Source organism: Suillus paluster (assembly GCF_016628075.1).
Source record: "Suillus paluster strain FC165 chromosome Unknown EDB91scaffold_116, whole genome shotgun sequence".
Classification (NCBI taxonomy): domain Eukaryota; kingdom Fungi; phylum Basidiomycota; class Agaricomycetes; order Boletales; family Suillaceae; genus Suillus; species Suillus paluster.
In genome coordinates, this window is record NW_024537676.1 from 1 (window position 1) to 27,286 (window position 27,286).

The 27,286-nt window shown below is 48.6% G+C and overlaps 8 protein-coding genes across 8 annotated transcripts; 4 read left to right on the plus strand and 4 right to left on the minus strand.

Annotated features, from left to right (window-relative positions):
* Nucleotides 1-303: 303 nt before the first annotated feature.
* Nucleotides 304-1,749, minus strand: EDB91DRAFT_88947 (uncharacterized protein). The gene is made up of 8 exons (XM_041328735.1): nt 1,564-1,749; nt 1,495-1,508; nt 1,407-1,442; nt 1,181-1,240; nt 988-1,122; nt 699-930; nt 582-636; nt 304-526 (listed from the first exon to the last, which is right to left on the minus strand). Exons 2-8 carry the CDS (start codon nt 1,499-1,501, stop codon nt 425-427), a joined length of 627 nt encoding a protein of 208 aa, XP_041170913.1. The 5' UTR covers nt 1,502-1,508; nt 1,564-1,749; the 3' UTR covers nt 304-424.
* A 2,508-nt stretch (nt 1,750-4,257) lies between these two features.
* EDB91DRAFT_1254734 (OPT oligopeptide transporter protein-domain-containing protein) lies at nt 4,258-7,660 on the plus strand (the record flags this gene model as incomplete). The annotated part of the gene is made up of 22 exons (XM_041323859.1): nt 4,258-4,495; nt 4,555-4,577; nt 4,635-4,742; nt 4,800-4,894; nt 4,945-5,013; nt 5,070-5,095; nt 5,150-5,279; nt 5,337-5,499; nt 5,555-5,602; nt 5,650-5,681; nt 5,729-5,786; nt 5,848-6,000; nt 6,055-6,250; nt 6,320-6,398; nt 6,448-6,539; nt 6,592-6,656; nt 6,713-6,727; nt 6,782-6,833; nt 6,886-6,960; nt 7,013-7,280; nt 7,333-7,469; nt 7,524-7,660. 22 exons carry the CDS (start codon nt 4,258-4,260, stop codon nt 7,658-7,660), a joined length of 2,259 nt encoding a protein of 752 aa, XP_041170914.1.
* A 215-nt stretch (nt 7,661-7,875) lies between these two features.
* On the minus strand, nt 7,876-8,873 carry EDB91DRAFT_1062177 (major facilitator superfamily domain-containing protein; the record flags this gene model as incomplete). Its single annotated transcript, XM_041314508.1, has 5 exons — nt 7,876-8,122; nt 8,175-8,296; nt 8,330-8,582; nt 8,643-8,786; nt 8,827-8,873. Coding segments are annotated over 5 exons (813 nt in total), but the record flags the coding sequence as incomplete, so codon positions are not given.
* A 1,742-nt stretch (nt 8,874-10,615) lies between these two features.
* Nucleotides 10,616-15,277, plus strand: EDB91DRAFT_1168161 (phosphatidylserine decarboxylase-domain-containing protein). Its single transcript, XM_041320090.1, has 11 exons — nt 10,616-11,188; nt 11,250-11,532; nt 11,582-11,752; nt 11,820-12,522; nt 12,580-12,988; nt 13,045-13,900; nt 13,969-14,098; nt 14,154-14,291; nt 14,339-14,670; nt 14,730-14,919; nt 14,976-15,277. The coding sequence occupies exons 1-11, from the start codon at nt 10,980-10,982 to the stop codon at nt 15,131-15,133; spliced, it is 3,579 nt and encodes a 1,192-aa protein (XP_041170916.1). The 5' UTR covers nt 10,616-10,979; the 3' UTR covers nt 15,134-15,277.
* Nucleotides 15,278-15,864: 587 nt separating this feature from the next.
* On the minus strand, nt 15,865-16,581 carry EDB91DRAFT_1254737 (uncharacterized protein; the record flags this gene model as incomplete). The annotated part of the gene is made up of 3 exons (XM_041323860.1): nt 15,865-16,011; nt 16,066-16,198; nt 16,370-16,581. 3 exons carry the CDS (start codon nt 16,579-16,581, stop codon nt 15,865-15,867), a joined length of 492 nt encoding a protein of 163 aa, XP_041170917.1.
* Nucleotides 16,582-17,674: 1,093 nt separating this feature from the next.
* Nucleotides 17,675-19,823, plus strand: EDB91DRAFT_1168171 (uncharacterized protein). Its single transcript, XM_041320091.1, has 9 exons — nt 17,675-17,815; nt 17,881-18,203; nt 18,254-18,735; nt 18,787-18,985; nt 19,038-19,165; nt 19,215-19,342; nt 19,368-19,436; nt 19,483-19,558; nt 19,613-19,823. Exons 1-9 carry the CDS (start codon nt 17,813-17,815, stop codon nt 19,732-19,734), a joined length of 1,530 nt encoding a protein of 509 aa, XP_041170918.1. The 5' UTR covers nt 17,675-17,812; the 3' UTR covers nt 19,735-19,823.
* Nucleotides 19,824-20,886: 1,063 nt separating this feature from the next.
* On the plus strand, nt 20,887-22,865 carry EDB91DRAFT_1062189 (major facilitator superfamily-domain-containing protein; the record flags this gene model as incomplete). Its single annotated transcript, XM_041314511.1, has 9 exons — nt 20,887-21,117; nt 21,167-21,197; nt 21,247-21,354; nt 21,409-21,522; nt 21,579-21,782; nt 21,833-21,983; nt 22,034-22,183; nt 22,241-22,462; nt 22,514-22,865. The coding sequence occupies 9 exons, from the start codon at nt 20,887-20,889 to the stop codon at nt 22,863-22,865; spliced, it is 1,563 nt and encodes a 520-aa protein (XP_041170919.1).
* A 549-nt stretch (nt 22,866-23,414) lies between these two features.
* EDB91DRAFT_1265845 (major facilitator superfamily domain-containing protein) lies at nt 23,415-26,176 on the minus strand (the record flags this gene model as incomplete). Its single annotated transcript, XM_041324498.1, has 14 exons — nt 23,415-24,069; nt 24,121-24,141; nt 24,205-24,505; nt 24,555-24,701; nt 24,752-24,996; nt 25,045-25,140; nt 25,196-25,226; nt 25,274-25,329; nt 25,383-25,458; nt 25,512-25,555; nt 25,607-25,695; nt 25,751-25,759; nt 25,824-25,931; nt 25,984-26,176. 14 exons carry the CDS (start codon nt 26,174-26,176, stop codon nt 23,890-23,892), a joined length of 1,596 nt encoding a protein of 531 aa, XP_041170920.1. The 3' UTR covers nt 23,415-23,889.
* Nucleotides 26,177-27,286: the final 1,110 nt, after the last annotated feature.

Sequence of the window (27,286 nt, forward strand, 5' to 3'; positions counted from 1 at the left end):
TTCGGTTTCGCACTTTACTGCTACATCTCAGCTATCAAGCAATCCGGGCGCTTGAGTGGGGAATAGGTAAGATGAGAACTGGTCGCGAGACGTTTTATGTGGTTTCAGCTTGCCGCTTAGTGCAAGTGTGAGAACTCAGTAGCAGCTAGCGCCTGCAGTGATGCATAAAGATAAATGTTTGTCCAGACCTACTTCTCTTTCAAATCTACTTCGGAACACAACATAACTTAATTAAATAAGTACCGCGACGAAACTTGGAACAAAACATATTCTCTCGCCTGCAGAATTCCCAGTGTAAAGAAGTCATCTCCCGTGCTACACACTGCTGCTTGTTGACACATGCACGCGCTCCTGGAAAGCAATTGAAGTCATGGCGGTTGCTGCATCAGAGTCGTCCACGAGCTTAGCGTGATATTCTCTAACGCTAAGGATCAGGCCTCAGGCGTGGTCCCAGCACAAATAATTGCACAAGCAAGAAAATTTGACCGACACTAGACAAAATCTTATTTTGCAAGGAATATGAGTCCTATGGAAATGATGAACTCTAGTCACATGCAGAGGTCAGTGACAGATCGACATACCGCTGAAATTGTTGAAAACAAATAACCGAGCCAGAAACTTGAAGTAGCAGTAGTGCTAAGGTAACATGTGTGAAGCTTTAGCGAAAAAGGACAACCGCATTCACATTACGAGCTCACCTCGCAAAGTAGACCACGTGAGTTCTCATTAACACCGTGAAACAGTCCCCGATAATCCCTCCTGCAGATGATCGTCTCAGCTCACGAAAGTGCTTTACAGCAATCCAGACTGCGAGCCACAGTGCAAGGACCTCCCATACAATGGTGAGTATCCAAGTTATGGGCGTCAGAAGTTGGTCACTTTCCCCGTAGTCAATAGCACACTCATAGGTGCCGAAGAGAATGTACACCTCTGACATTCGTCAATGAGCCTCATGGTCTTCAGTATTCCACCCATAATTGAGCTTACCTCCTGAGGCATGCCTAGTTACTATTTCGTTGATCACTCCATTGGCGATGGTGACAGCTAGTAAGGCGACAATGAGAAGTATCACCACCGTTCTAGATCGCTGATACATGGCATATAACCGGGTGATCATGATGACTTGCATGATATTTCAGTCAAGTCAGTATCACTGAGGGTTTGCAGCTGCGTATCTCACCGCCTAGCATTGCAAACATGACGACACTCGTCCATTCCATTGCGAAGTACATGTTGAAGCCTGACAAATCGAGTTAGTGATCAGCCTCGGGGTATCACACACTCCTAACAGACTCACAACTGTGGTAGTCATTATCTTGAATCAACGGGCGGGTCAAGAAGCTCACTCACCCCTACATGGGAGTGCAGTTGATTGGACGGGAATGACAGGGACCAGGGCAGAATACTCACTGCATCTGTCATCGGGATGGTCGGAACTCCAACTGTATGCCGCCGGTCAGAAGAAATGAAGACGGTGTATGTGAGGAAACATACTCAGCATGTTGGTACTGGTGAGAAATGACTGATTAGCACAACACCGATTGCTTAGCTTTCCAAACATACACAGCATATAATATTCCAAGATAGCGCACCTAGAAAGCTAAGTCTAACCCACGCTTGCGTCGCCGCCGTTCCTATATTATCAGAATGTACTATGTCGTTAATTCGCGCACCCTCTCGAAATATTCTTGCTGCATTTGCATCAGTTGAATTGTAGTTCACTCATTTGACACAGGCCTAATGGTGGGATCGGTTGATGATATGTCCTAGTACACCCACCAAGAAGTCATCTCCGCCGCATCTACAATATTGCTGCTGAGCTTCATCCACTGACTTCCCTACGCACAACTTCTGCATTCTTGGATTCGCTCCTCAGGGAACGCGGACCGTGCAGAAAAAGTTCTCTATGAGATGTGTGTGCGAGCTGATAACGAGATATTATCTATGTATTTGATATAGATTCCATTAATAGACGAACTGTTACCAGCCTGCAATTGGTTGAGTGCTTCGCTATATGCCAAGCGATCCAGCATGATGATCGGGGTAGGATCTGGTAGGAGTATGGTTGCCAGCGCGTGCAGCGAAGAGATTGCCCTACGCCCAAAGTCCTTTGTCTAGAGAAATGGCATCAGCTTGGCTAAGTCGCGCAATCAGATCAACACAGGTCTTACATCCAGAAGGCCTCTAAACTCCCGCAGGCTCACAATCGCCATCCCAGCCTCCAACGACATGGGCGGTATCAGACGGTATCCGCAACCTTGAACCCTAAAAGGCTCCCGGCAACTTGTTTAGTCCTCGAGTCGATTAGACGGACAGATCTTCAAAAGATATGCCAAGTCACGAAGATCACGAGGTCCACTTTAACTCGCGAACCATCATCGAATACCATCTCATGCCCAGCCTTCATGGTGATCTTGCTGCTGGTTAGTAACTTGCAGAAGCGCATAAGAGAAAACTCAGCTACCTTGCTAGATGTGATAAGCCCGCGCAGAGAAAACAGAACGATGGGTAAGGAACAAACTGACCCCGTAAAACTACAAGATAGTGTAAGAAGCTGTCCTGGGGATCAGGAAGGAGATAACCGTGCCTGGACAAATCTTCCCTGAGGTGTCCGAGGGAAAGAAACTGGGTGAGATGAAGTGATTATTCTCGAAGCTTGTCGTGCAACGAACCGGTCAACGTCAATATGGGAATTTCTCTTCATGGCATCGTTCTGGGAAGTTCGTAAAGTTGAAAAAGTCGGGGGTAGGAGTATGGTTGCCAGCGCGTGCAGCGAAGAGATCGCCCTCTGCAAACCACAGTCCTTTGTCTAGAGAGATGGCATCAGCATGGCTAAGTCGCGCAATCAAATCAACACAGGTCGGCCGCGTGCGTGGATTCGCCATGGAAGTTACCCAGAAATGACTCTTTACGCCACGTACTTCCGAAAAAAACTGAAGTCTCGCTACTGCTTCAATATCTTACTCTTGATTCTGCTTATCACCTTAATCTTGAGGATTTCTAGGTACTTGAAATTTAGTTATGTCAAATGAGGTCGACAGAATCGACAATGCTCACCGAAGGAGTGGCCGACTAATAGTAAGGTGATATTTGGCCCTGTGTGCATTGCATAATGGGATAAGTACTGATAAGTAGTCTTTTGTTCTAGCACTGGCAAAGCCTCTGACAGCTTCGTATGAAAATTTGATGGTCTTTTTGGTGGGGTTTGCAGTCCTGGATGTACAGTCCTGAGATCAGCGAAAAGACGTATTGATGAAGTATCTACACTCAATAAAATGCGTCTAGGAGGTCAGGATGTGCACGAGAAAATGCCTGAGAATGTATGGTAAGTGCCAGCGAGGCGAGCACGCCGCCAGGACGGTTGCCGTGAATTGTGGCTGCTGGCATTGAATCTGCAAATGACCCATTTTTCTCGCTTGTCAAAAAGAAGTTTGATGCTTACGGTGAGCTTACGGCGATGGTGAGAGTACGTGTTGCGCATTGAACCGTCGCAGGCACCACAATCCTCGTAGAAAGGACTACATCGTTACAGCGTAGAAAGCAAGTTGTTCGTACTATTAGTATATACTACTACAAGATTATCGCATGGCCTACTAGTAACAGACACTGTTCCTTGATAATCGGTCTCAACCTAACCAAACTGAGCGTTTACGAACGCAGACCTGAGCTAACCAGAACGAAACCCTTGCAAGCGTCTTGCGAGCAGGTTGCAAGTCCATTTCTGCAAATTCGCATTTTTAGATGCAGGTGTATGGAAGCCTTTTGGTTATCCAACCAAAGATCGGTGCAGTGGAAGGTCTGGCAGTTCAGTTCAACCAAGTGTCAGTCACACAGTTGGGTTCCGGAGACCGAATCGCAGCTCTTTGACTGATCGTAGGTAGGATAGATATCAGGTGGTCAATGTTCTGACCCTTGATGCAAATTTCATCTCCTAGGTCGTTCAAATCAGGACTTTTGTTCCTTTCATCCAAAGGGAATCTTTTCGGAAGAGATTTTCTTTGCAGACGGTAGGTGATGCATGCTGCTGAAATGCGGCGTGCCGTGGGACCCTGGATGCCTTGATTCTGGTTGATTCTTATGGAATCCACGATGATATCCTCTTTTTCTCCCTGATAGTCCTAATATGAAGTGGGACTTATCTCTCTCTCGGCCCCCCAGACCGTTCCTTGCTTGGTTTTGCTGCCTCCGACACACACTTAAATATCTGATATTTCATGCTTGGTCTGCCTCGGTCCCTCGTACTCCTTCTCGATAGCCATGGCTGCTGAAGCGGTGAAACGAACCCCTAGTGCCACCGACGAGAAATCTTACTTCGTGAAAGGGGATGTCGAATCTTCCACCCAAGAAGCTGAAACAGACGAGAATGTTGTTCTTCAGAACGAGCGAGAAATTGCAACTCACGTAATTTCCGTGGACGATGATCCTAGTCTCAACCCCTGGACTCTTCGGGCTTTCTTCATCGGTCTTGGCCTTTCCGCCTTCGGTGGTTCCTTGGGTAAAGTAGTCGAGATCATTCAGTCGAGTGTCTTACTCACTTAGTATACTGCTTCCTAGCTCAAATTTATTACTTCAAACCTGTGAGGGTTTCTTGATCAAACATTATCTCAAAGGTCTCATTCGGATTGGCACTCCAGCAAACTATCCTAGTGTCTTCGATGTTCCTTGCCATCCTATCCTATATCATTGGCTTTGCGATGGAAACATTTATCCCCCGTCGTGGACTGTTCCGATACTTGAATCCAGTGCGTCTTCCACATAGCTCCTGGCCTTGAAGTTCACGCATGATTTATGAATATCAGGGACCCTTTAATAAAAAGGAAAATGCATTCATTATCATCATGTCTAGTGCAGCCGCGAACTCTGCATTGGCTACGGAGGTCCTTGCTGTCCAACGGTGGGCTAATAATTCAATTCCTCGGTCGATGGTGATTGACGACTCATTAGTTTGTATTATAACATCACGCCGAACGCTGGCTCATCAATCTTTTTGTTGTTCTCCTCTCAATTGCTCGGGTGCGTTGCACTGACGTGCTCCCTGCTCCACCCATCACTAACGCCGAAAATCGCAGCTATGGGATCGGCGGTATGATGCGAGGTATGTTTATCTTCAACAGTAGCTATGCTCAAAATCTCAGCTCACGACTCTCAGGGATCCTCCTTTATCCGTCGAAGATGTTATACCCTGGTGTTCTCCCGTTGCTTTCCATGTTCGACGCTCTCTATCGCGATGGCTTCGAAGCACGCCGCAAGCTCAAGGTCTTCTACGTCGTCTTTGCTGCGTATGTTTAGATATCATCAATGAATCATAGTCTCAATTCTAACGATCTTGAACTCAGCATATTTATATGGGAGATATTCCCTGAATGGATTTTTCCACTACTCACTGGTTTCTCAATATTCTGCCTGGCTGCTCCTAACAATGCTGCTGTTTCTCGCGTATTTGGTGGTTCCAACGGAAACGAGGGCCTTGGTCTATTGTCCCTGTGCTTCGACTGGCAGGTAATGCCCGCTGTCCAGATATGGTTGACTCTTGAGTTGAACTCAATTTGTGCAGTACATCTCGGGTGGTGTCAACCCGATGACTATTCCACTGAAAGCTCAGGTCAGTTGGCACACCAGCGCATATGAAACTTCTGACGTCTCCCCTAGCTCTCCAGCTTCATTGGTTGCATTCTCTGCATGTATGTGATTTCAGTCACGGTGCATAATATTACTGAGGGAGATGAAGGGTCGTCTTTGTTGCGGTATTCTACACCAACATATGGGACTCTCAAAACTTCCCCTTTGTACGTAAAACCTCTACTGCGATTTCTAATGTCCGGGCTAATAATGCGCCGTGCATCTCAGTTGGCGCAGCTCCTCTTTTACGAGAACGGAACTGTCTACGACCAGACTTTGATTATGAATTCCAACTACGAGGTGGACCCCGCCTTAGTCGCGGAACAAGGGCTTCCATACTACGCCGGTACCTGGATTATTAACCTTCTGTCAACTAATCTTGTGAGTCAAGAAATGCTGCTGATGTGAAGTGTTTTGCTCATAGTTCTACCACAGGGACTGGCTGCGACGTTCACTCACCTCCTCCTGTGGAATAAAGATGACTTACGTGCAGCCTGGAGTTGGATGAACATGGACACACTGAGGAGTTGGCGTGCTAATTTTGATTGGAAATTCTGGAAGCACAGTGGAAAGAGGGAAGTTCCCATCAACATTGAGGAACCTCGACCCACACTACCGCGAGATGCTGAAGGTTAGTCCTTAGGACATCAGATGGACAACGTTAACTCATTGCCGTACAGTATCCAGATGCTCCGAATAGCTGGTACTTTCGTAACGTTTGTTCTCTCCTTTATCGTTGGGCTGGTCGTCATCTACAAGACAAATTCCACGCTGCCCTGGTGAGCAACATCCTCTCCATCTGACAAAAAAAGTAGGAATTCTTTTCAGGTGGGGTTTCGTCATCGCAGTACTCTTGGCCAGCGTATCTATCTTGTTCTTCGGCGCATTGTACGCTATCACCGGCATTGCTCTTTCCATCCGTAAGTATCGTTTATGCACTACACGGTGCCTTAAGTTGATCTTTCGGTGAAGAAACATTGGTTCAAATGATTGCCGGCTACCTCCACAACGGAAGACCCATGGCGAACATGTTCTTTGTTGGTATCGACACACTTTCCGGATCTGTGACCGCTACTGATGTTGATATTGACAGGTCCTTTACAGCTATGTGCGCACTCTCGTCTTCGCGTCCTGGACCTGTTTTTGATCGATTTTCCTTCAGAATACTGTGTCTCAAGCTTTATTGCTACTAGGTGACCTGAAGATTGCTCAATGTGCGTCTACATTCGTTGTCAGGGGAGGTTCCTCTCACTTGCAGATACGCAGATGCCAAATTGCCTCCCCGCGCTGCATTCACGGCTCAGATCATTGGCACCTTACTTGGCGCTGTTCTCAACTATGGTTAGGGAGTCATCCTGCCCATCCATTCATCACATTTAATTTGTTGTTTCAGTGTTGATGAATTCTATCATCGACAGTCAACGTGAAATCCTACTATCTGTACAAGGAACAAATATCTGGTCTGGTCAGCAACCTCAGTCATACAACTCGCAAGCCATTGCATGGGGCGGCCTGGCTCACGAACTCTTTTCAACCGGTCAAAGGTACCAATGGGTCCCCTTATCCTATCTAATTGGCTTGGTTGCACCTCTTCCCTTCTGGATTATTCACCGTTACTGGCCGAAACTGCGCATGGATTACTCTTACACCCCTATCATCTGGTACGCTCTAAATACATTAATAATCGATATCAAACCCTCATTATGTGTGCAGTGTGTACATTGGAGTGCTTTGCGTTGGAATAAACTCTTCAATCCTGTCGTATTACGCGATCGCCTTCTTGTCTCAGTGGTGGCTCCGTACTCGGTACCCGCGTTGGTTCATGAAATACAACTACTGGGTCGGCGCCGGTGAGTTTAGTGGCCTTCTTATCTCGACTTTCAAAAAATCATGCTATACCATAGCTCTTGATGGTGGAACACAAGTCATGGTATTCATTCTCTCCTTTGCGGTCCAAGGGGCTGCCGGAACAGCACATCTTTTCCCGGCATGGTGGGGTGCGAACCAAGGTGGCAACTACGATCGCTGCTTGTATATCTAAACATTATACACCAGTCTGAAGCATTATGAAAGCATCGGCGACATCTTGAAGTATGAAGTGATATGATCGTGACAGTGTTGGATCCCGTTCAAGTCAGATGCAGATGTCGCATCCCTGCGGACAACAAACATGATGGTATCGGCGGTCATGTCGTATTTTTCTGGGACAGCTGAACAGTGAGTACTACAGGAGATATCTAAAACCCTTTGGCAGCCCTAGAGCTTGCTCTTCGGCTTCAGCAGTTCCATTACACCGGGCAAGGTGCTGCCTGATGCGACGACGTCAGTAGTAGCATAGATAACGAGGTCGCTGTGGACTGACGATGCACCCATGTTGCCAAGCATTCCCATCGAGTTGATTAACCCGATGGCTGCAGCTCGTTTCGACTGGGATTGGGAAAAGGTGTTCATGATCCAGGTGAGAAAGACGACAAAGGCAACTGGGGGCTGAGTCATAAAGAACCTTGACGGTGCAGGTCAGTGGAATAGCAGAACGAGGAACATATGGATCATACATCGACAGATATCGAACAGCCGTATTCATGGTAGAAATGGCAATGATAAACCCAGCGACGCCGACAAGTAGAGGGCCGGCGATATGCGAGAAGCGTTCACCAGTTGCATTGGAGTGCCTTGTCTATTGTCAAATTTGCTATGATAAAGAAGCAACCATGAAACAAAGAGCAGCACCAAGCCACCATACTCTCCGATCCACAAGAGCCTCGACGAGACCAGAAAAGCCCTCTACGGGCTTGCCCTGGTGCTCATCTCCGGTTGCAATTTCCTCTTCCACCCGCCGTTTGGCTGAGGTTTGTTCATCAGGCGAAAGCCAGACGCTCGACGTCGAAGGAATATCTGGTAAAATCCAAATTGCGGACACTGCAACCACGATGGTCAAAATGCCCTCCAGAAAGAAGAGCCATCTGGAGCACCAAAGTCAGCGCAAATTTTAATTTTGGGAACAAGCTAATTGCGCCTCAGACCTCCAAGCAGGAAAGCCCAGTATGGCATCAAAGCTTGCCAAAATCCCTGACGCCGCAAGTGGGCTGAAAGCATAACTGATTGAGTTGCCGCAATCAAGAAGCGCCGTGCGTAGCCCTAGTTCGTCGCGCTTATACCCACACAAACTTCAATATGTACTGGTTGGGGGGTATTGGGTAACTGTACCATCGTGAGAGAAGAAATACAGCTCCAGGAAAGAACGACGCCTCAATTGGGAACCTTCCACCGATGTCCTATGTAGTCAAGGAGTATCTTGATGATATAGCAAACTGCCAGTGGGCCCGAGCAGATCATTGTTGGAGTTACGATATTCAAAGGTCGCAAGAATTTGCCATTGATATGAATCATGACTTACGTTGATTTAAATTACAGGTACTTTGGGACAATGGGCCCAAAGATACTGGAAACTGGGCTCGTCTCATTATTACCAAAGGTCAACCGCAAAGCCGGCATACGCGGTGGCCAGGGGCCACGTGTTTGATTATCCACGGTGGATGCTACAGCGCACCACGAGCAACCATCAGACTCGAGACCAGCCTGCCAACTAATTATGCTGTGCAGATTAGTCTGCAGATGATTGGTACTAGCGTTATGTGATCTGGTACATTTCATCGATGTATGTATTTGATCTGTCTTCTGTAAACAATAGGTGTAGTTTTTAAAGTTACTGGGCCGCCGTTCGCCTTGCTAGCAAGTTTATCTTTACCATCTTATCTGTACCATCATATAGACCATCCAATCTTGCAGCCATGCGCTTTGCGGGCACTTTGACAAGCCGATGTGAGTTTGAGGATGTTGATATATTCGGAGTCGCTCAGGCTGTAAGGATGTCAAGATCTGCTACTGGGGCTGGCGCTGAAGGGCCTATGCGAATTACAACATGGAACAGGACATCATCGCGTACTGAATTCGCTTGAAAGGCTGGAACGCTTGACGAAATCAGCTGTATGGCGACTCGGTACGGCAGTTCTACCAGGAAACTCAAGTTATTATTATTATTTGACGCATCTGATTTTTGCGTATGTAGGTGTTCGGTTTGTGTGATGCAAACTATAAGCATCACTTGTCAGCGTCGTTTCGTCGACAGCTTCACGGCGTACCTTCGTGCGGTAGCTGTCGAGGCTATCGATCGTAAACAAGGACATTGACATTCTCGCACTATTGATGATCATTTTCAGCACCGAAGGGATGCGTCTGGTACATCGCCTTGGCTCGTGCTATGCCAAATTTCCTAATGAGGTGTACCAACATCCTGTCATTGCAGATCTGGTTGAATGCGCTGCGGACTTGATTATAGTCAACAATGTAAAGTCGTGCTGAAGACATGCTGATCACTGTTATTATGCTGGAACATGGCCTTGATATAGGCGGTGCGAGCGGATTATTGTTGGAGTAATGATGTTCAAAGGTTCGAGAATTTCCCGTGGATGTGAATCATCGCTTATACTGCCTTGGATGGCAGGTACTTTGGCACGATGTGCGCATAGATAATGGAAACTCGACTTGTCCCGTTATTGCCAAAGGTCAACCGCAAAGTTGGCATGCGCGGTGGTGAAGGACGACGCCACTGATTATCCATGGTGGATGCTACAAGAGCAACCATCTGGTAAGGCTCGAGACCAGTTACTGTGCAGCATTTAACCCGGATGATGATCGGTACTGCTCGTCTAAGCTCCTTAGCGAATCTATCTTTACTACCTTATCTGTACCATTATAGCAGCAAGGTATATTTGGGTTAGCTTCTGGAGACTAGGTTCCTCGGAAAACGAGATCGACAACTGATCTCCTGGGCACTGTCGGTTGGCTATTTATACGGTCGTGGCTGTGGGCGAGGATTCGACAGTGTAAGGATGTCGAGATTTGGTAGTTTAGCTGTAGGAGGCCTGGAGCACTGACTTGCATAGAATCGGAAATAAGCTGGATCCAGGGAAGAAATAGCGAGCGCTTGATTATGCGGGTAGATCAAAAACTGGGTGAAAGGGAAACCCACGATCGTAAATTGACTCGCATGACGTCCATATGGCTGATTATTACGCTAAAGCTGAAACCCTTCTGGCCTTCTGCTTGCCTTCTGGCTTTGTTTTTATCTCATTCATCAAATTTTTCGTTTGTTTTTAACAAAGCTGCCACTGGAATTCGTGGCTATCCAACGACCGCCGGCCTGGCGCTGAGGAGGCCTATTAGCTGTGCCACAGCACGATAACTGCCAACCAGGTTCTCCTGTATATCAACTTGCATATCAACGCGTTTCAAGTTGTCATTTTTCTTTCAACCTGACCACCATTGTTGTCCAACTCGACTCTGAACACCATCTCAATATGGCACCCGCCGTGCCCAAGAAAGCTAAAAAAATTGGGCGCGCACTCAAATCCGCAGCGCGTTTCCCGGGTCGTGGTATTGGACGAAACAATTTCTCTCCTTCACCAGGCGAACAGCCCGTTGTTTATCTCCGTGTTCAAGTACAAGGCTGTCGTGGCCTTGCAAGGGCTCGGAATGGCACACAGCCAAAAGAGGGCGACATCAATCCGTCAGTCTTCCACTCTCACGTCAATGCGCCTATCCTTTATCACCCTAACCATGTGATACAGCTTGGTCGTCGTTTCCCTCCTTAACAATCGCCACAATACTCCTGTCCTCAAACGCACGCAGAATCCCGTTTATGCAGCTAAAGATGCAACCTTTGATTTTCCTATCTACCTCTCCCTTGCTGATAGGCTAGGATCTGTCGAACTAGTTGTCTGGGACAAGGATACTTTGAAGTTGAAGAAGGAATACGTCGGCGAAGTCGCACTTGCTCTCGAGTCCTGGTTCAGGGACAGCGACGGAGATGTACTTGCCAGTGGCCTAGGTTTCTCAGCGGAAGCCAATAAGGTGCGCCTCAGTCATATTCATGGGACTTGGTATTGATATAGGCTTGTAGCCACGCTCTGTAAACCTCGTATCCACACGCGCAAACACGCACGCATCGGGGATGGCAGTCATCAAACTCGGTTTCGTTGCACCCCCTGGTGCACAGGCCACAATGGATTTTGACCGAGTCTTTGCCGAACTCGTAAAGCGATCGCGCCCGAGTCTCGTTTCTGCCCCTCCAGTGCGTCTCCTTTCCACCTCCTTTGTTTCTTTCCCCCTAACTGATCCATCTCCTATTCAACTAACAGACAGAGGGCATCGGCACCATGCGATCCCACCTCACAGGCCCAGCATACGAAGATGACGGTGGAATCAGCTCTGACGAGGAAGACGACGACGATGTTGTGGAGGAAGGTGAAGAGGGGGACGAAGACCTCATTCCCCACCTCTCCCGTCTTTACCTCTCCCCATCCCTCCTCCAGGATCACTCTCCTGAGAGTCAAGAACTAACACCGGAGACGGCGCGCCCCGATGACCTCCCGTCTCCTCTTATTCCACGTTCCTCACCGATCTCCCACGAACAGCCTGAGGAACGGGAGCCTGAGGCCGCGCGTCCGTTGCCTCCTACGACCACTACAAATGTACCTACCCTGATCATCCCTACCATGCCCAGCGCCACTGCGTCCGCATCCAAAAGCAGACTCCCGAAACTCTTCCCCCGCCGGCCCAATCTCCTAACTTCACCATCATATGATACGCATACTCCTCCCACGGAACGTACGCATCGCCGATCAGCGAGTGCTAGTGCCATCGTCCCCATTTCCCTTTCTTCTCCCGTTTCTCCAAGTCCTCCCAGTCCCGCCGTCTATCAGCCGCCGAAAAAGAGGTTCCGGAAATCATGGTCAAGCAAAAAGGTAGATTACAACTTCTCTGCTGCGAATTCAAACGATATCGTCGGGATCGTCATGCTCGAGATACAAGGCGCCAGTGATTTGCCTAAGCTGAAGAACAGTGCGCTCAACTCATCGTAGCCTTTATCTAGTATTGACCATCCTTCTATTTTTGCAGTAACCCGTACCGGGTTCGACATGGACCCATTCGTAGTGATCTCTTTCTCCAAAAAGATCTTCCGTACGCGCGTTATCCGACACTCCCTCAACCCCACCTGGGACGAGAAACTTCTCTTCCACGTCCGTCGATACGAGACGTCTTTCAAGGTGCAAATGACCGTCCTAGACTGGGATAAACTATCGAGTAACGATCACGTGGGAGATGCTTGGTTGGACGTGGGTGAATTGGTGAGAGACGCGCCCCAGCCTGATCCAAGGACGGGGTTGTATGCGGATGTGGGCGGGGAGAGCGATACGGAGGGAAGTGGGAGTAGTGAAGGGAGAGAGATGAGGCAGTTTTGTCTGCCGTTGACGACGGCGAAGGAGATGCCTTGGGAGGCGAAGCATAATCCTACCATCTCATTCCGGTGCGTTCGTTTACTGTTCCGTTTTCGTTCGTTTATTTATCTTCCTTGTGTGGCAGAGCAAAGTTCCAGCCCTACGCGGAGCTTCGTCAGCGCTTCTGGGCACAGTATCTCAAACAGTACGATACAGACGATACAAGTTCTATTTCACACGTGGAACTCACATCAATGCTCGATTCTCTCGGCTCCACCCTCTCTGCGCAAACCATCGACTCCTTCTTCACCCGACACCGCAAACGACCAGTAGAAGATGAACTAACGTTCGAAGAAACTATCCAATGTCTAGAAACAGAGCTCGGACGACCAGCGTGCGAGAAAAAGAGGATCGACACGATTGATAGCTTCATGGACAGGGACAGCAGTGCTTCTGCGTCGGAGTCTGTTACGCCTGGGGAAGAGCTTGGCTTGGCGCTTGGACGGCCGTTCTTGGGAGGGTTGGATTTCTCGGGTCCACCGTTGAGTGCGATATTAGGGGAGGAGTCGCCGGTTGAGATGGGGAGGCCGTTGTTTGTGACGGAGGCGAATGAGAGGCCGTTGTTGAATATTGCAGAGCCGTTGTTGAGCGTCGCGGAGCCATTGTCGGTGGTTTCAACGCCTTCAGGGTCTACATCCAGCAACACACGACAGGACTCTAGTTCCTCATCCGATCCAGATGACACGACTTCAACACAAGTCTGCTCGGATACCTTCGAGCGGGTGATCAATATCAGGAATTGCCCGCTTTGTCACAGGCCACGATTGAACTCGAAAGCGGAGATGGACATCATCACGCATCTGGCTATATGCGCGAGTCAGGATTGGGCGAAGGTGGATAGGATCGTGGTGGGGAATTTCGTGACTGCTAGTCAGGCGCAGAGGAAGTGGTATACGAAGGTTATTTCGAAGGTGTCGAATGGGAATTATAGGATTGGAGCGGTGAGTTTCATTTACCTTTTCTCGTCCTTGATATTTTGAGCCGATCGTGCTGATGGTGCATCTCGTAGAACTCGGCGAATATCATCGTGCAGAATCGAATGACGGGACAGCTGGAAGAGGAGAAAATGCAGGTGTATGTGAGGCTTGGGATTCGGTTGTTGTATAAGGGTGCTAGAGGGAGGATGGAGGGTGCACGAGGTTCGTGTATTCATAGCATATACCCACCGTTCTGTCCTGACTTCCCTTGTTTTAGCTCGCCGCCTTCTCAAGTCATTGTCCATCAAGCAAGGCGCCAAGTACGACTCCCCAGAATCCGCTCGCGATATCCCGAGTTTCATCGAGTTCCATGGACTCAAGGTCGATGAGATCTTAGAGCCAATAAGCTCTTTCAGTACGTCTCTACCCTCCCATGTTCTCACGCCCCTGATCCGTTTTCAGAAACCTTCAACGATTTCTTCTACCGCAAACTCAAGCCCTCCGCCCGACCCGTCGAAAGCCCCGACGACCCACGTCGCCTCGTCAGTGCCGCAGACTGCCGCTTAATGGTCTTCGAAACCGTTTCCGAAGCTACTAAGCTCTGGATCAAAGGCCGCGAGTTCAGCGTGGCGAGGTTACTAGGCGATGCGTACCGCGATGAGGCGGAGAAGTACGTAGGTGGGCCATTGGCGATTTTCAGGCTTGCGCCGCAGGATTATCATCGGTTCCATGTTCCTGTGGATGGAAAGATCGGGGAAATGAGGGATATAAAGGGGGAGTATTATACTGTGAATGTGCGTGTTTTCGTTTTCGGTTTCGTTATTGGTGGGACTGATGGTTGTGGTGTGGTTAGCCTCAAGCGATTCGGAGTGCGTTGGATGTGTATGGGGAGAACGTGAGGAAGATCATACCGATTGATAGTCCACAGTTTGGACGGGTGATGGTGGTCTGCGTTGGTGCGATGATGGTGGGGAGTATCAAGACGACTGTTGAAGAGGGGCAAGATGTCAAGCGTGGTCAAGAGCTTGGATATTTTGCGTTTGGTGCGTGTTCTGCCTTCAACTCGTCTTGCACGTGTTCTGAATGAACGTCTGTACAGGGGGCTCGACGCTCGTCGTCTTATTCGAGCGGGGAGCGGTAGAGTGGGATGAAGATCTAGTGATCAATGGAAGAGCGTGTTTGGAGACGTTGGTTAGAGCGGGGATGGGGATTGGGAGTTGTAGACGGAATGGTAGTGGTGGCCATCACCGGGCATGATTCGGAATATTATTGTGTGCATGGACATTACGGACGGCAAGAGCGTTTCAAATTTCAATTAAGGCGATACCACACATACATACATCATTAGCTTATAGTTCGATATCGTATTGAGAGATCATCATCGATTTTATTTTTGGTGGAGCACGTTGCTTGAGTAGCCTTTCGTTGGACTTTCGTTGGACTTCTGATGATGGGTCTGAAACGGGGTGCAATCGAAATTTGAATTTCCTCAGACTCAAAATCATAATCGTACACTCCGATTACCAGTAATGATATGTAAAGATGGAAATGTGAGGAAGGTGAGGAAGGTGTGGAATCCGCAAACGTTGAAGATCTAGACTACTTACTGATCGAGTAGATCAGTCCCAGTCCAAAGTATAGTCAAGGCCAATATCCAAACAGCTGGAAAGCACTATGATACTTACGACGATATACCAAGCTACATGCGACGCGTAGGCAGTATGAAAATTACAGATGACTGGCCGTGCGCACCGTCATCACTAAATGTATCGTCAGCCCGACTCGACAAAGATAAATTAATAAATGCCTTTTCAAGAGCGGAGATGGGTAGATGGGGCACGATATCGGAACCAGCATAAACACAGTTCATCTTCACATCCGGCAGCGGATGATCGTTCGTCCCTGTTCAAGAGCGTCAATGCAGCATCATCGTGACCACAGAATACCCTACCAGCATGACAATACGGGATTCTATCCTCGGGACCCCATCACATCACAGGCGACCACTCGTCCACAAGGTTGGCGAGCGTCTGGAGGTGCCCGTATGCGGCTGGCTGGGGGCTGCGTGGTCGGCGCAGTGCGACGAGAGTGAAGACACAGGCAGGTATCAACAGCGCTATATATAAGTTCAGGATCTGCACGAATGTGTGAGATGTTGTAGCAGCTGTACTTGGACAGTAAATGCAAACCTGGTATGCATACATTATTCCGGAGAGTCCTACAATCAAGGTAACAACATCCTCGGTCATATCAGCGGGCTCGCTAGCCTGAGCAACAGTTTGTTCGCGCAAACGAACAAGAACGTATAGCCAAGCATCCAGTCTATAGTGTGAATGATATTGTTCAAGAAAACCGATCAATGATAATTGCGAATGACTCACGTAGCGCAGGCTTCACGACGAAAAGGAAAAGACGGAGGGGATTAGTGAGAAACACGTTCAGCGGGTTCGTCGCCGTATGAAGTCCTTTTTTGTTGTAGCACATCTCCATCACCTTTCATGCTGAATGGCGTTTGCGATGAGTTCCGAGCAATGCAGACCAAGCGTCAATGGTCCCTGGGCAATCGCCAGAACCCACGTCTGCGCACTGAGGTCCCTGGAGGCCGTGTTAATATTGTAGCCGAAGGCATAAGGGCCATTCATGACATCAGGAAAAAATGACCATGATTTCGAGGACTTTGAAGGGGGCGTGTTGTGTTGGTACATGACAAGCGCGGCCATGCAATGGCAAGAAACCACATTGCGACGAGTGTGACTGAGCTGTAGGATACAATGAGGACAGTCATTAGACCGTTTATCAGGGTTCCGTTAGGGTTGCACTATCCACGAGCTGCGGTCATGAGGCGCAGATTAACGCTAAAACTAAGCCGGGACTCTGAGGTTAGCGCAGAGCGTAAAGAGGTGCTGTACATGAAGCCTATGGACTCCCCACACAATGTGACGATTAAGTTTAGTGCCAGGATCATTATCTCTGATTGCAGGTCCTGGTTGCTTCCCATCATCAGCGTAATCATACCCGAAGGTCCGCGATAGCAAATAATGACAGTGCCTGCAACGATGAAACAGCAGCTGACAAGACTTAAGCATGCCACTCCAGCGATGGCGTATCTGCGAGTTGCTAGATCGCGTTCATAGAAATCGGATCCAGTCCCAGCAGTAGACTTCGTGATAGAGTTTATGGAGTCGAAGTCAGGGAGTGCGTCATGTGCTAGAAGAATAGATGGATGTCAATTTTGTTCTGTCAGTTTAGAAGAAACTGCCATAAGAGTGGTGTAGAGGGCCAGTAGTTGAATGTGGCCACACTGTGGGGTGGATTAAGGAGTAACACGCCTCCCCTGGCTATGGAACCTCGGTCAGTCGCGTCTGGACAGAAATCGACCCAATGACATTTTTCACCTGGAAAGTTCGGGTCCGGACACCTTGAAACATCAAATTTGGTGGTCCACCTGGGTCAACAGTCCGGACATCGATGATCAACGGTCAGGACTCAGGAGGGTACTTACCCTCGTTGAGATGTACACTGCCTCAATAACAAGTACAGATCTGTGGCCATCATGCGAGACAGAAGTGGCCAAGTACATAGTTGCTCAAGTAACATGCCATGGCATTGAGTCATTGATAACGCCGGTTTTTTTCAAAGATCATACAGCACACTCTGGCATCGTTGATGTGTTTAATGACCATGGATATCAAGAATCAAGATGAGAGTTGTTTCAAGTTTTGGTGCACGTGTGAGTAAAAGATCCGATGACGTCCTATTTATTCTAGTACTGAAACTGGACAAAATAATGTCGATGATGCATAATGATGGCATAGCCCCGCGCCCGGACTGGGCTGTACTATCCTTCCATCAATACTTATATCCAGTGCTGCGGTCACCTTCCTCCTCTTCAAATTTCCATCTTCTAATACTTACTAGATCTTTCAAAGCATTATCATGGTGAGTTTAATTCACCTCAAATTATATGCACCGTCTTCCTACTAAACGGCAATGATCAATTCCAGTTTAATCACCAGCGTGGAGAACGACGCGAAGACCGCGAAGACCGTCGGCATGAACGCCACGACGATCGCGAGGAGCGTAGATTTGAACGCCATGAAGAGCATGAAGAGCGTAGGTTTGAACGTCATGAAGATCGTGGCCATCAACGATGCCATGATCAAGATCAGCCCCAGTACGCGCCCCAGTCTGGAGCGTATAACAGGGCGGATTTCGTCCCTGATGATGACTTCAATAAGATGATACGCGGCGGGGCGTTCAACGAAAGGCCGCGCCCGGGGGGCGAACATATCGGCCCTGAAGACTACGGAGAATGGGATCAATCCAGGCGAGTTTGTATGATCTGCATCGCAATTTTATTTGAGCTGTTATGGATAGACCCCCTCCGAACGCTGGCTACCAGCCATCGTACCAGCAGCAGGCAGGCCAGCCGCACCAGCGCTTCCCTGAACCACCTCTACCGTCCATCCCTCATGAACAGCGCGCATCTAGCTATGAGAGCAGCTCATACTCTCAGCCTTCTCACGACAACTACTCTGTCCCAGAATCTCTGGAGCCGCGCCACGGAAGCAGCACGTATTTACCCCCTGCCGGTGCTCCTGGCGCGGGGGCACCGTACAGTCGTGCGCCAGCAGGAGATTACTCGACCCCTCCTGGACCGCCTCCTCAAGGCAGACCTTCGTATGGAAACAGTGCATACGCACCCCCTGCTGGTGCTCCACCGTCCAGTCATGCGCCAGCGGGAGGTTACTCGGCCCCTCCTGGACCTCCTCCTTCGGAAAGGTCTAGATACGATGATGCCCCTCAAGGAGGTTCGGGCCGAGGTGCTGCAAGTGATTATTACAATGGACCGCCGCCAGGTACGAATTGGCTGTCAACCATCCCTTTTCTTTCATTAATGGCGAAGATAGGATCAGCACAATCATACTCCTACACCTCAGATAATGCAGCCGCTGATGGCGATTCCAAAAATCCAGCTCGCTACCAGCAGTATCACGAGGCCGTAGGTGGCTCACATGGGAGCTACCAGGGCCAACAACATAACCAATCAAGCGAGTTCGACGAAGAGAAGTACAAGTCTCATTTCTCTGCTCATGCTCAGGCATATGGGTAGGCTTTTTGGACGCTCCGCCAAGTTGAGATTAACTGACGCTTCTTGTAGCTCCGGTTCTGATGATAGGCCGATGGCGAATGATGATATAGGCGCAGCTGCCGCTATCGAGGCGCTGAAGATTACAGCTGCAACTAACCAATCGGGTTCCAGCCCGCAGCAGGGGGGTAGACCGCAGGGTGGATTCCAGGCTGCTACGGACACTCCCCATGGGAGACCATCTTCAAGGCCTTTCTTCTGATGCGCAGTATTCACAGGACGTGGGCGGAAGACCGAGTGGCGGAAAGCCTCAAGGGCGACCACAGAACGCAGCAGGATCTGGCGGAAAGCCGCAAGGGCGACCGCAGAACGCAGAAGTCTGGATCTGAATCTGGATCCGAGGACGAGGATGAGGGAGCCTCTGCTAAACCTCAGGCTCCTTCAGGAGGTGGCGGCGCACAGGACAAGATCGTAGGTTTCTTTACCATCTTTGTAGACGATATGCTCAATCCTATAGGTTGCCCTGGCGATGGCCCAGGCAGGCAAACTTTTCGACAAGAAGGGCGGGGGAGACAATCAAGGAAAGTCACAAGGTAAATTTTCCGCCTGATGTATTATTACTTGTGCTGAGGACGTGCTACCTTTAGCTATGCAATCAGCTGCGGCGACTGCAATGCGCCTGATGGGGGAGTACAAGTCGACGGGTAAGGTGAATATGCAGCCAGGGGAGATGCAGAAGCTCATGGGGGTTGCGATGTCGCTGTTCTGAAGTGAAAGGGTAACGTTGGTACATGGGAATTTGTGCTTGATGTTGCAGTTTGTATGCTTACGTTAATGGAAGATATTTCGTGCCGTCAGTATGCGATAAGATGTCAAGCTTCGCTGGAGCCGCGTCACGCCCTACCGCGGGTTATGTAAATCATATTCGCTCACCTTGAGATCCCTCAAGGTTTCCAATATCTCGTTCTTAGTACCGGGCACGAGTTCGAAGCTCATGTTTCGGTCCGGAAAAGCCCTGCGGGCTTATCGCTCGAATCCGATGCGTCCGTTCGACAGTTTTGCAATTCTCATCTTCCTCGCGGACATTATGGAACACTGAGCCACGAAGTTCGAACTGCCAGGAAAGCAGTTTCCTACCCGAGCACGAGGTTGAACTAAAGTTGAGGTGCGAGGATGCGTACTTTCACCTGCTGGCGCAAAGCACGCACGTGTGACGTCACTGTCGCGATTTTAATCCGACTCAAGCCTTCTATCAATATCATGGTAAGTAGTACGTTGTGGTCATAAAAAGAGACTTACCTTGGCCCACTGAAATATTCGTGCTTCAAAGATCTGCGTCAGTGATTTTCATCTTCTTCGGTGCTACGACTGACACGATTGTCTCTGTGCCATTTTCAATTAACCTCCTAGGACCCGGTACAAGTTCACATACTACGTGGACTTAGTTTATGTAAGCGAGGCGATGTTCATTATGCATGCGTCACATCAGTGTCTCATTGTGACCTTTAGAATTCCCGCTGTTCCGAGGTAACTTGAGGGTTGTTTCTTATGAGCAATCTGTGAAGGCGTGGCTTCGAGTTGTGTTTCATTGGATTCTGTCATTCCTTCATTTGTCCATTGAACGAACTGCGGCTAACCTTCGTTTCCAGGTTCCACTAGCAGGGTTATCGAGCGACCCTCACACAGAGTGACGCTTACGACACCATAATTTGATTTGGAGATGAGTCATATCTAGGTCTTATCTGTGATCAGGACCTCGACGCCGAGAATCGGTGGTATCTGGTTCAAGTTAGTCATGAAGATCCCTCATAATGCTGACCTGATTCATACTTTAAATTAGACTGAGGAATGTTTTCAACCACCCCGAATTCGCCAGCTAGTGTTCCTAAACTACCTGACTTTGTCTGCAGCTTTCATCACAATGCCGCCACTTCCGCGTGTGGTCGATGTGCTAGTTCACAAAAGACTTTCTCTCACCCGCAAGCTTGTTTTGCTTGCTATGTTATGTCTCGCCCAGTCCTTAGATTCCTTCAATTTTGCAGCTCTTTTTTCTGCGATCCCTGTACTCGATATTTCCATGGGCATGACTGAAACTCAATCTACTTGGATCTTTAGTGCATCCCAGTTGACTTTTTCATCATTCCTGCTTATCGTGCGTGCTCATCCCGTTATTCTGACCTGCACTTCAACGCATTGTTTAGAGTGGCCGTATCAGCGATGTATACAATCCAAGTCAGTGCTTGTGCTGTCCATGTTAGGCGGTGTGTTGACAGGTTAATAGAAATTGCCTTCGTCGGAGGAGTGTTCAGCCTCGGTATCCTCTCACTGTGTGCCGGATTTATTGATACCAAAATTCCGTTAATCACCGTCAGGGCGTTCACTGGAATAGGTGAGTATTCGCCCAACATTCGCCGGTGTGTTTGTTCTGGCTGACGAAGATCAGCTTCTTCAATGACGGTCCCCTCTGCCCTTGCACTCCTCGTCAAGGTATTTCCCGATCCGCTCGAACAAGCTCGGGCAATAGGGTTCTTTGGATGCTCTGGTGCGATCGCTAACAGTGAGCACCCCGCACATCTGGTTATGCATAGCGAGCTTCATGGTTCCTTTGCATAGTCGGCGGCCTCGTGATCGGTGCAATGTTTGTCCAGTGGGCGTCTTATCATTGGGTGTTCTTGTTTGTAGCCGTCGTGGCTTGTCCGCTGGCTCTGGTTTGTGTTTTCATCATACCGTCACAAATTGGAGAGACTGCAGACACTCCCGAGCCTGAAGGGGCGAAATGGAAAAATCTTGATTTAGTCGGCGTATGTATTCTAACGGGTATGAATATTTCAGCTCACTCCTTTTTGCATCGCTCACGAGCCCTATAGTTGCCTTCATTTTATTCATGTTCGCTGTGACATCCGGTTCAACTGATGGTTGGAAATCCCCAATGGTGTTGGTCCTCTTGATCGTATCAACTTTAATGGTGGTTAGCTTTTTCTATTGGGAAACCCTCTTGCCTGTGGAAAAAGCTGCAATGTATTTATCGGGAATTATCGCGCACACATCATCGACTGATTTTGTACCAGTCCACCCCGGACGTGGTTTTACACTAACTTCTCCGTTCTGTTCGCAGTTGCACTCTTGCCATTCTTCTGGTGGAACACGATGATGACGATGTTTAGCACCATGTGGCAAAATGTGTTTCACTGGTCGGTAATATCGACTGCCGTACACATGTAAGGACTTCACGATCACTCCATGCCGCTAAGCATTAAAATATTTTTGCTCGCTAGGTTGCCAATGGGTATCGTGGGCTTGGCTTTGAGTTTTTTCACCGGATCACTTTCTCGTATCTTCAGTCCGAAGTGGATCATTCTCGTCGGTCTGTCACTGTGCATGATCGCTACCGTATTGCTGGCGCTCGGTGGGGGGAAGCCAGAGAATTATTGGCCGTATGTGTTCCCAGCTTTTTCTCTAGGAACTTCAGGAATGTTGCTCACGTATTCACTTGCGAAGTAAGTTCCAAATATCCATGGTTTTCTGACCACGGTTTGATTGCTTCGCAGCATTGCTATTTTCCAAGCTGCGCCTTCATCCATGGCTGGCACAGTTGGCGCCATATTTAACGGTGCACTTCAATTTGGATCCGCAATTGGCCTCGCTGCTAGCAGCTCGATAGAGTCATCTGTGGAGGCTGCCCATGGGGGTTCGCAAGAATACACAGGACGAGCGGCCACATGTTGGTTCCTCCTTGGAATCGTGGCTCTTCAATTCATTTCGATATCAATCTTTTACGACCGCAGTACGAACCACAAATCCCAACCAGAAAACCCTGATCTTGTACAACATAGCACGAAATCTGACGAAAAAATTGGCGATGTGGACAAATTAGCCTCGATTGTAGAAATTCACTCATAACAACTGCACTCCACAGTAGCGCTACATTCATGTGGTAGAGCCCCATAATCCGATACGCTGTGCCCTGAATCATATGTATTTAGACCATGAATCCATATTGTCCCAGCCATCTCCTTTATTTACGCCCATGTCTTTCGAAGGATAGGTTGCTTGTGTCGACATTAATCTGTTTCAGATTGAGGTGCGGTAGGTAAGTGATGCGCAACTTGGGACCTGTACGTCTTTAACAATAGGCATTAGGGAAAAATAGGGCCCGCGGACGTGGGTGGGGTACTCGGCACGAAACGGGTGAGGGGCAGGAACGATGTAGTGGATGATCATGCGTCCCACCAGGATGGGGGCGAAGAGCGTGAGTCCAAAGTATGATGGGATACAACTTCTGCTTTGAAGGATCTCCTGGTATGCAGCAGCCTCTACTTACTTGGGACGCTCGTCGATTTTTGAAATGCCAATGAGACATAACTATATCGGGTTTTCTCCTTGCGAGATGACGACAAAAGCGCGTCGGTGGTTATCCATTAGCATTTACCAGAGACATGCATTAGTAGCGACGCTGTTCCAGACACGTCGGCGCATCGGGGGCAGTGCGATGTCCAAACCAATTAAAGGCAATGTGAGGACCTATGTGACAGCCAGCGTTGATGTCAGGCACGTCTTAATGTCGAGGGCGATATCAATCACGCGGGCGACCGCGGGATCAACGCGCGATAAGCAACACATACTAGGGATGACGACTTGTTGGTACCACCCACCTGGAATATTCGTGTGTGGAACATTGCGATGCCTTTGAAAATGAAGCGGATGATTCAGCTCTCAGCGTATATCCATGAAGATTCGAATTTGTTTCGTCTGCGACAGCTCAAACGATGCTTGACTTTCACAAAAAAGCAATAACTCGACATGCCACATCGTCCACCAGAGGTGTCTTTACCTTCCGATAGAAACTTTTTGCGACTTGCTCGATGTTCTGCGCAATATGACAAGGACATGGTTAGACATGTCAAGGATCAACTCGCCAACGTGACTAATGCCCAAGGGTACCATCAGCAACGTATCCCCAATATCTTTTGCGACTCGCTATTCGCCAACTCTTTCCCCACTTGATAACAATGAGGAAAGTCATTGTAACGGCAAGCCCGACGAAGGCTGCAGATATGAATGTGTTCTGGTAGCCCATGTGGAGCCAAGGGGTGATCCCATATCCCTACAAGAGCATGCGTCAATATGGTAAGGTGAAGTTAATATCTCGACTTACAATAGCAAATGAAAGTGTGTTCTACGATCGAAAAATCCTGCATTCAGAACGGGTACAACAATGTTACGAGTTGGCGGTACTTACGCGAACGAGGATCACAGCCATCATCACCTCCCCACTCAAATCTTTGTATGAATCCAGGGCGTAGCCTATAGAGAGTGCAGAGCCAATGCCAGTCGAGCAAGAAATAATGCCCATGCCGAAGACGAGGCCAACCCAGCTGATGCCCTTGGACGCACCAACTCCCCAGAGGATTAGAGACGCTGGACACAAAAGAAGTGAGACAACCATGAGCCAAAGGCGATGCTCTGGTTCTCGGATACCACGCGTCCGACGAGCATATTTCACAGCAAACCGATCACCCACCCACCCACTGTAGAATGTTCTGCACCAATATCAAAAGATTGTACGAGGGCAAGCCAGAGCGACCGTACCCTATAAACATGCCAATCAAAGGTCCAATGTATGTCAATCCGACGGAGCTTGCTCTGAAGTTGTAAGGTGGTTCACTGAGGATCAAGGAGCACGTGGCATTTAGGACGTTATACCAAACAAGACATGTTCCATATTGAAATCCTGCCCTATTGAAAGAGTGAACTTGCGTTCTCCGCACTTTCAATGGACGACTCACCAGAAAATGACAGGGAAGCGCAACAGAAATATAGGGCGGTACGTCATCGTGAGCAACAGCTTGTTTGATGCATAGCGCCCGCCAAATAGAGGGAGCCGTTGTAAGTATGTTTTGGGCACGCCTGTCAAATCCCCAGAAGAGACAGGGGATGACGTAGTTGAGGCCTTGTCATCTTTCTCAGTACTTGCTTTGGTATTCAAGTCTACAGCTTCTGTCGCTTCGCTTGTATTGCGCACGAAGTTCGTCTACACCTGGGTATCAGCACTAATTGGTACCAATGGTATACAACGCACCTCTTCCATGAAGAAAAACAGTATTATGAGGGAACCGAAGTTTATGATTGCAGCCCAGTACATTACCCAATGCCATCCCTGACCATCATAAATGAACTTGATCAAAAGTTAGGACGAAACTGAGGAAGTCAATCTGGAATGTGACACGTACGCCGGCAATGAGTGGTGCAAAGTAGTTTGACCTGTCGCAAGGTCAACACGAGCCAAGATTTATACACTCAAGACTGACCCAAAGAGAAAGAGCGTGTAAATTCCAATATACGTTCCACGCTCATGCGCGAAGAACTACCAGGGTGAATTCAGCTTATTTGAGTGAACAGGTATCTTGGTATACTTACTATATCTGCAATGCTGACTTCGCACAGACTTTCGACAGGGGTGCAGAGGTAACCTTGCACAATTTTGCTGGCGATCCTGGTGGTGGATAAGCCTCGAATGGCCTGTTAGCTGGGAAATGCGCTGCATACCACTGGCCTTCCGTCTTGATGTACGGCGTCCATAGACACATGGCCTGCCAAATGTTAGTCAGCCTTCAATTCGGATAACATGACGTCACTCTTACAGTATTGCCAAGGACCGAAATAAGGTATATACCACGCTTTCCGAAGGTAAGAGCAAGCGGTTGATTTATCAATGCGCCCCGGCCCAAGACTAGTATTCCGACGTCATCTATACCTGGTCATCACAAACAATAATGACAACCTACAAAGAAACACTGTTCGCGCCAACAATGCGACGTTAAATCTAAGCAAAAGAAGAAAACATAGAGATAAGCCCACTGTATCCGGTGCCTGCATTTAGCGTTGAAAGCGGTATCCCCGTATCATTAGAGATGGGCTGCAAGATTGAGTACAGAACAGTCGTCCCAATACCGATTGTACTTGTGTCTGTGGACAGAGTAAGAGTCCGATACATCATATGCTAGGCGTTGACACGCACATATCATCACGCAGATGACCTGCAGAAGCTTTCGACCTCTACTCCAATTCAGGGGATCGTTGATGTCATTCGAAGGCGTCGGACTGAGCACAATAGCACTGTCTGTTCCTGCGTGCACAATCGTCGTTTTCTCCTGGACGTCGACGAGGTAGACTGATCCGGGCACTACGGAATCGTCAATGTCGTGCACCATGATGCAAAGTGAAGCAGGGGGACCTTCCAAGTCAAAGAAAATTGACGGCGGCGAACTTCCATTATATGCGTGACCGACCGATAAGGAGCTAAATCCGAGGCTAGCATATATCCAACTTTAGACGGCTGTTGATTAACCGCCGGAGATAAGTATGCTCCAAGCGCTGAAGGATGTAATGTCAATGAGCTTAGTATTAAGAACGCGCGACACTCCCTTAGTTGTTTACCGTAAGCCACACATTCTTTATGGGAGACTGGCACAGTTTTTGGCTCCTACCATGGATGGAACAAACCGTTTATCACTACTAGTATGGAGCCACGGCCAAGGCATTGAGACGCATGGTTCACACCCTGACTTTTCCGGTGGTGGCACAAGACATCACTTGACCAGTCGAATACATATTCCTTCGGAGTTCCATGAGAAAGTGGATGCTATCGAGTAGAAGATAAGGTGTGCTTTACGCACTTCAGTCCGCCTACGGTATCGGGCTTGTCAGAAGTGTGGGATGAGGGATGCTCAAGTCGTTGTCGCTGTGCACTTGACCTTACGGTCATCCTTTCGTAAGTAACCTACACGGACCCTAAACCTTTCCTAATTTGTCCACCACCGCTCGGCTAAACCTTCACATGGGAGAAGTTCTCAACCTTGTCGCAGACTCGCGACAACGACATTTTAGAATTTAGCATCCCTTATGAACACTTGCTCGGCAGAAGTGAGTCATCAGAGAGCCGGTGAGCCGCAGATATTGTCATATATAGTTTCGCGTTTCGTCGCATTGGAATATAAAGCAATATATGATCATGTAAAACCACCGCAATCTACATAATCGCTAAGGTAGACTTAGGTAGGGCTCATACAAAACCGAGCAACCTCACGTGACAAAGTATACAAAGCGTGACAAAACTACAGAGCAAGAACTGACCAGTTCACTGATGAAGGATGCAATGAGTTATCTGTTAGATTCAGGAACGAAAGAGCAAGAGATAGTAAAGTGAAACGGTACGAGCGCAATCCGAGAATGCGAAGCACAACGCTTTGACGTCGGCCGAGAATACTAATATTGAACTGTCTATTCCTAAGCTACGGTATATTTATTTATCGTTAAGCTAC

Coding starts and splice junctions, on each gene's coding strand:
- EDB91DRAFT_88947 (XM_041328735.1), bottom strand. Junction 931..987: donor AACTAGGCATGCCTCAGGAG/GTAAGCTCAATT, acceptor GACGAATGTCAG/AGGTGTACATTCTCTTCGGC. Junction 637..698: donor CACGTGGTCTACTTTGCGAG/GTGAGCTCGTAA, acceptor ATGTTACCTTAG/CACTACTGCTACTTCAAGTT.
- EDB91DRAFT_1168171 (XM_041320091.1), top strand. Junction 19,166..19,214: donor GCAGGGGGGTAGACCGCAGG/GTGGATTCCAGG, acceptor ACCATCTTCAAG/GCCTTTCTTCTGATGCGCAG. Junction 19,437..19,482: donor GCGGCGCACAGGACAAGATC/GTAGGTTTCTTT, acceptor TCAATCCTATAG/GTTGCCCTGGCGATGGCCCA.
- EDB91DRAFT_1168161 (XM_041320090.1), top strand. CDS start 10,980: ATGGCACCCGCCGTGCCCAAGAAAGCTAAAAAAATTGGGCGCGCACTC. Junction 12,523..12,579: donor TTTGCCTAAGCTGAAGAACA/GTGCGCTCAACT, acceptor CTATTTTTGCAG/TAACCCGTACCGGGTTCGAC. Junction 14,920..14,975: donor GCTTGGATATTTTGCGTTTG/GTGCGTGTTCTG, acceptor ACGTCTGTACAG/GGGGCTCGACGCTCGTCGTC.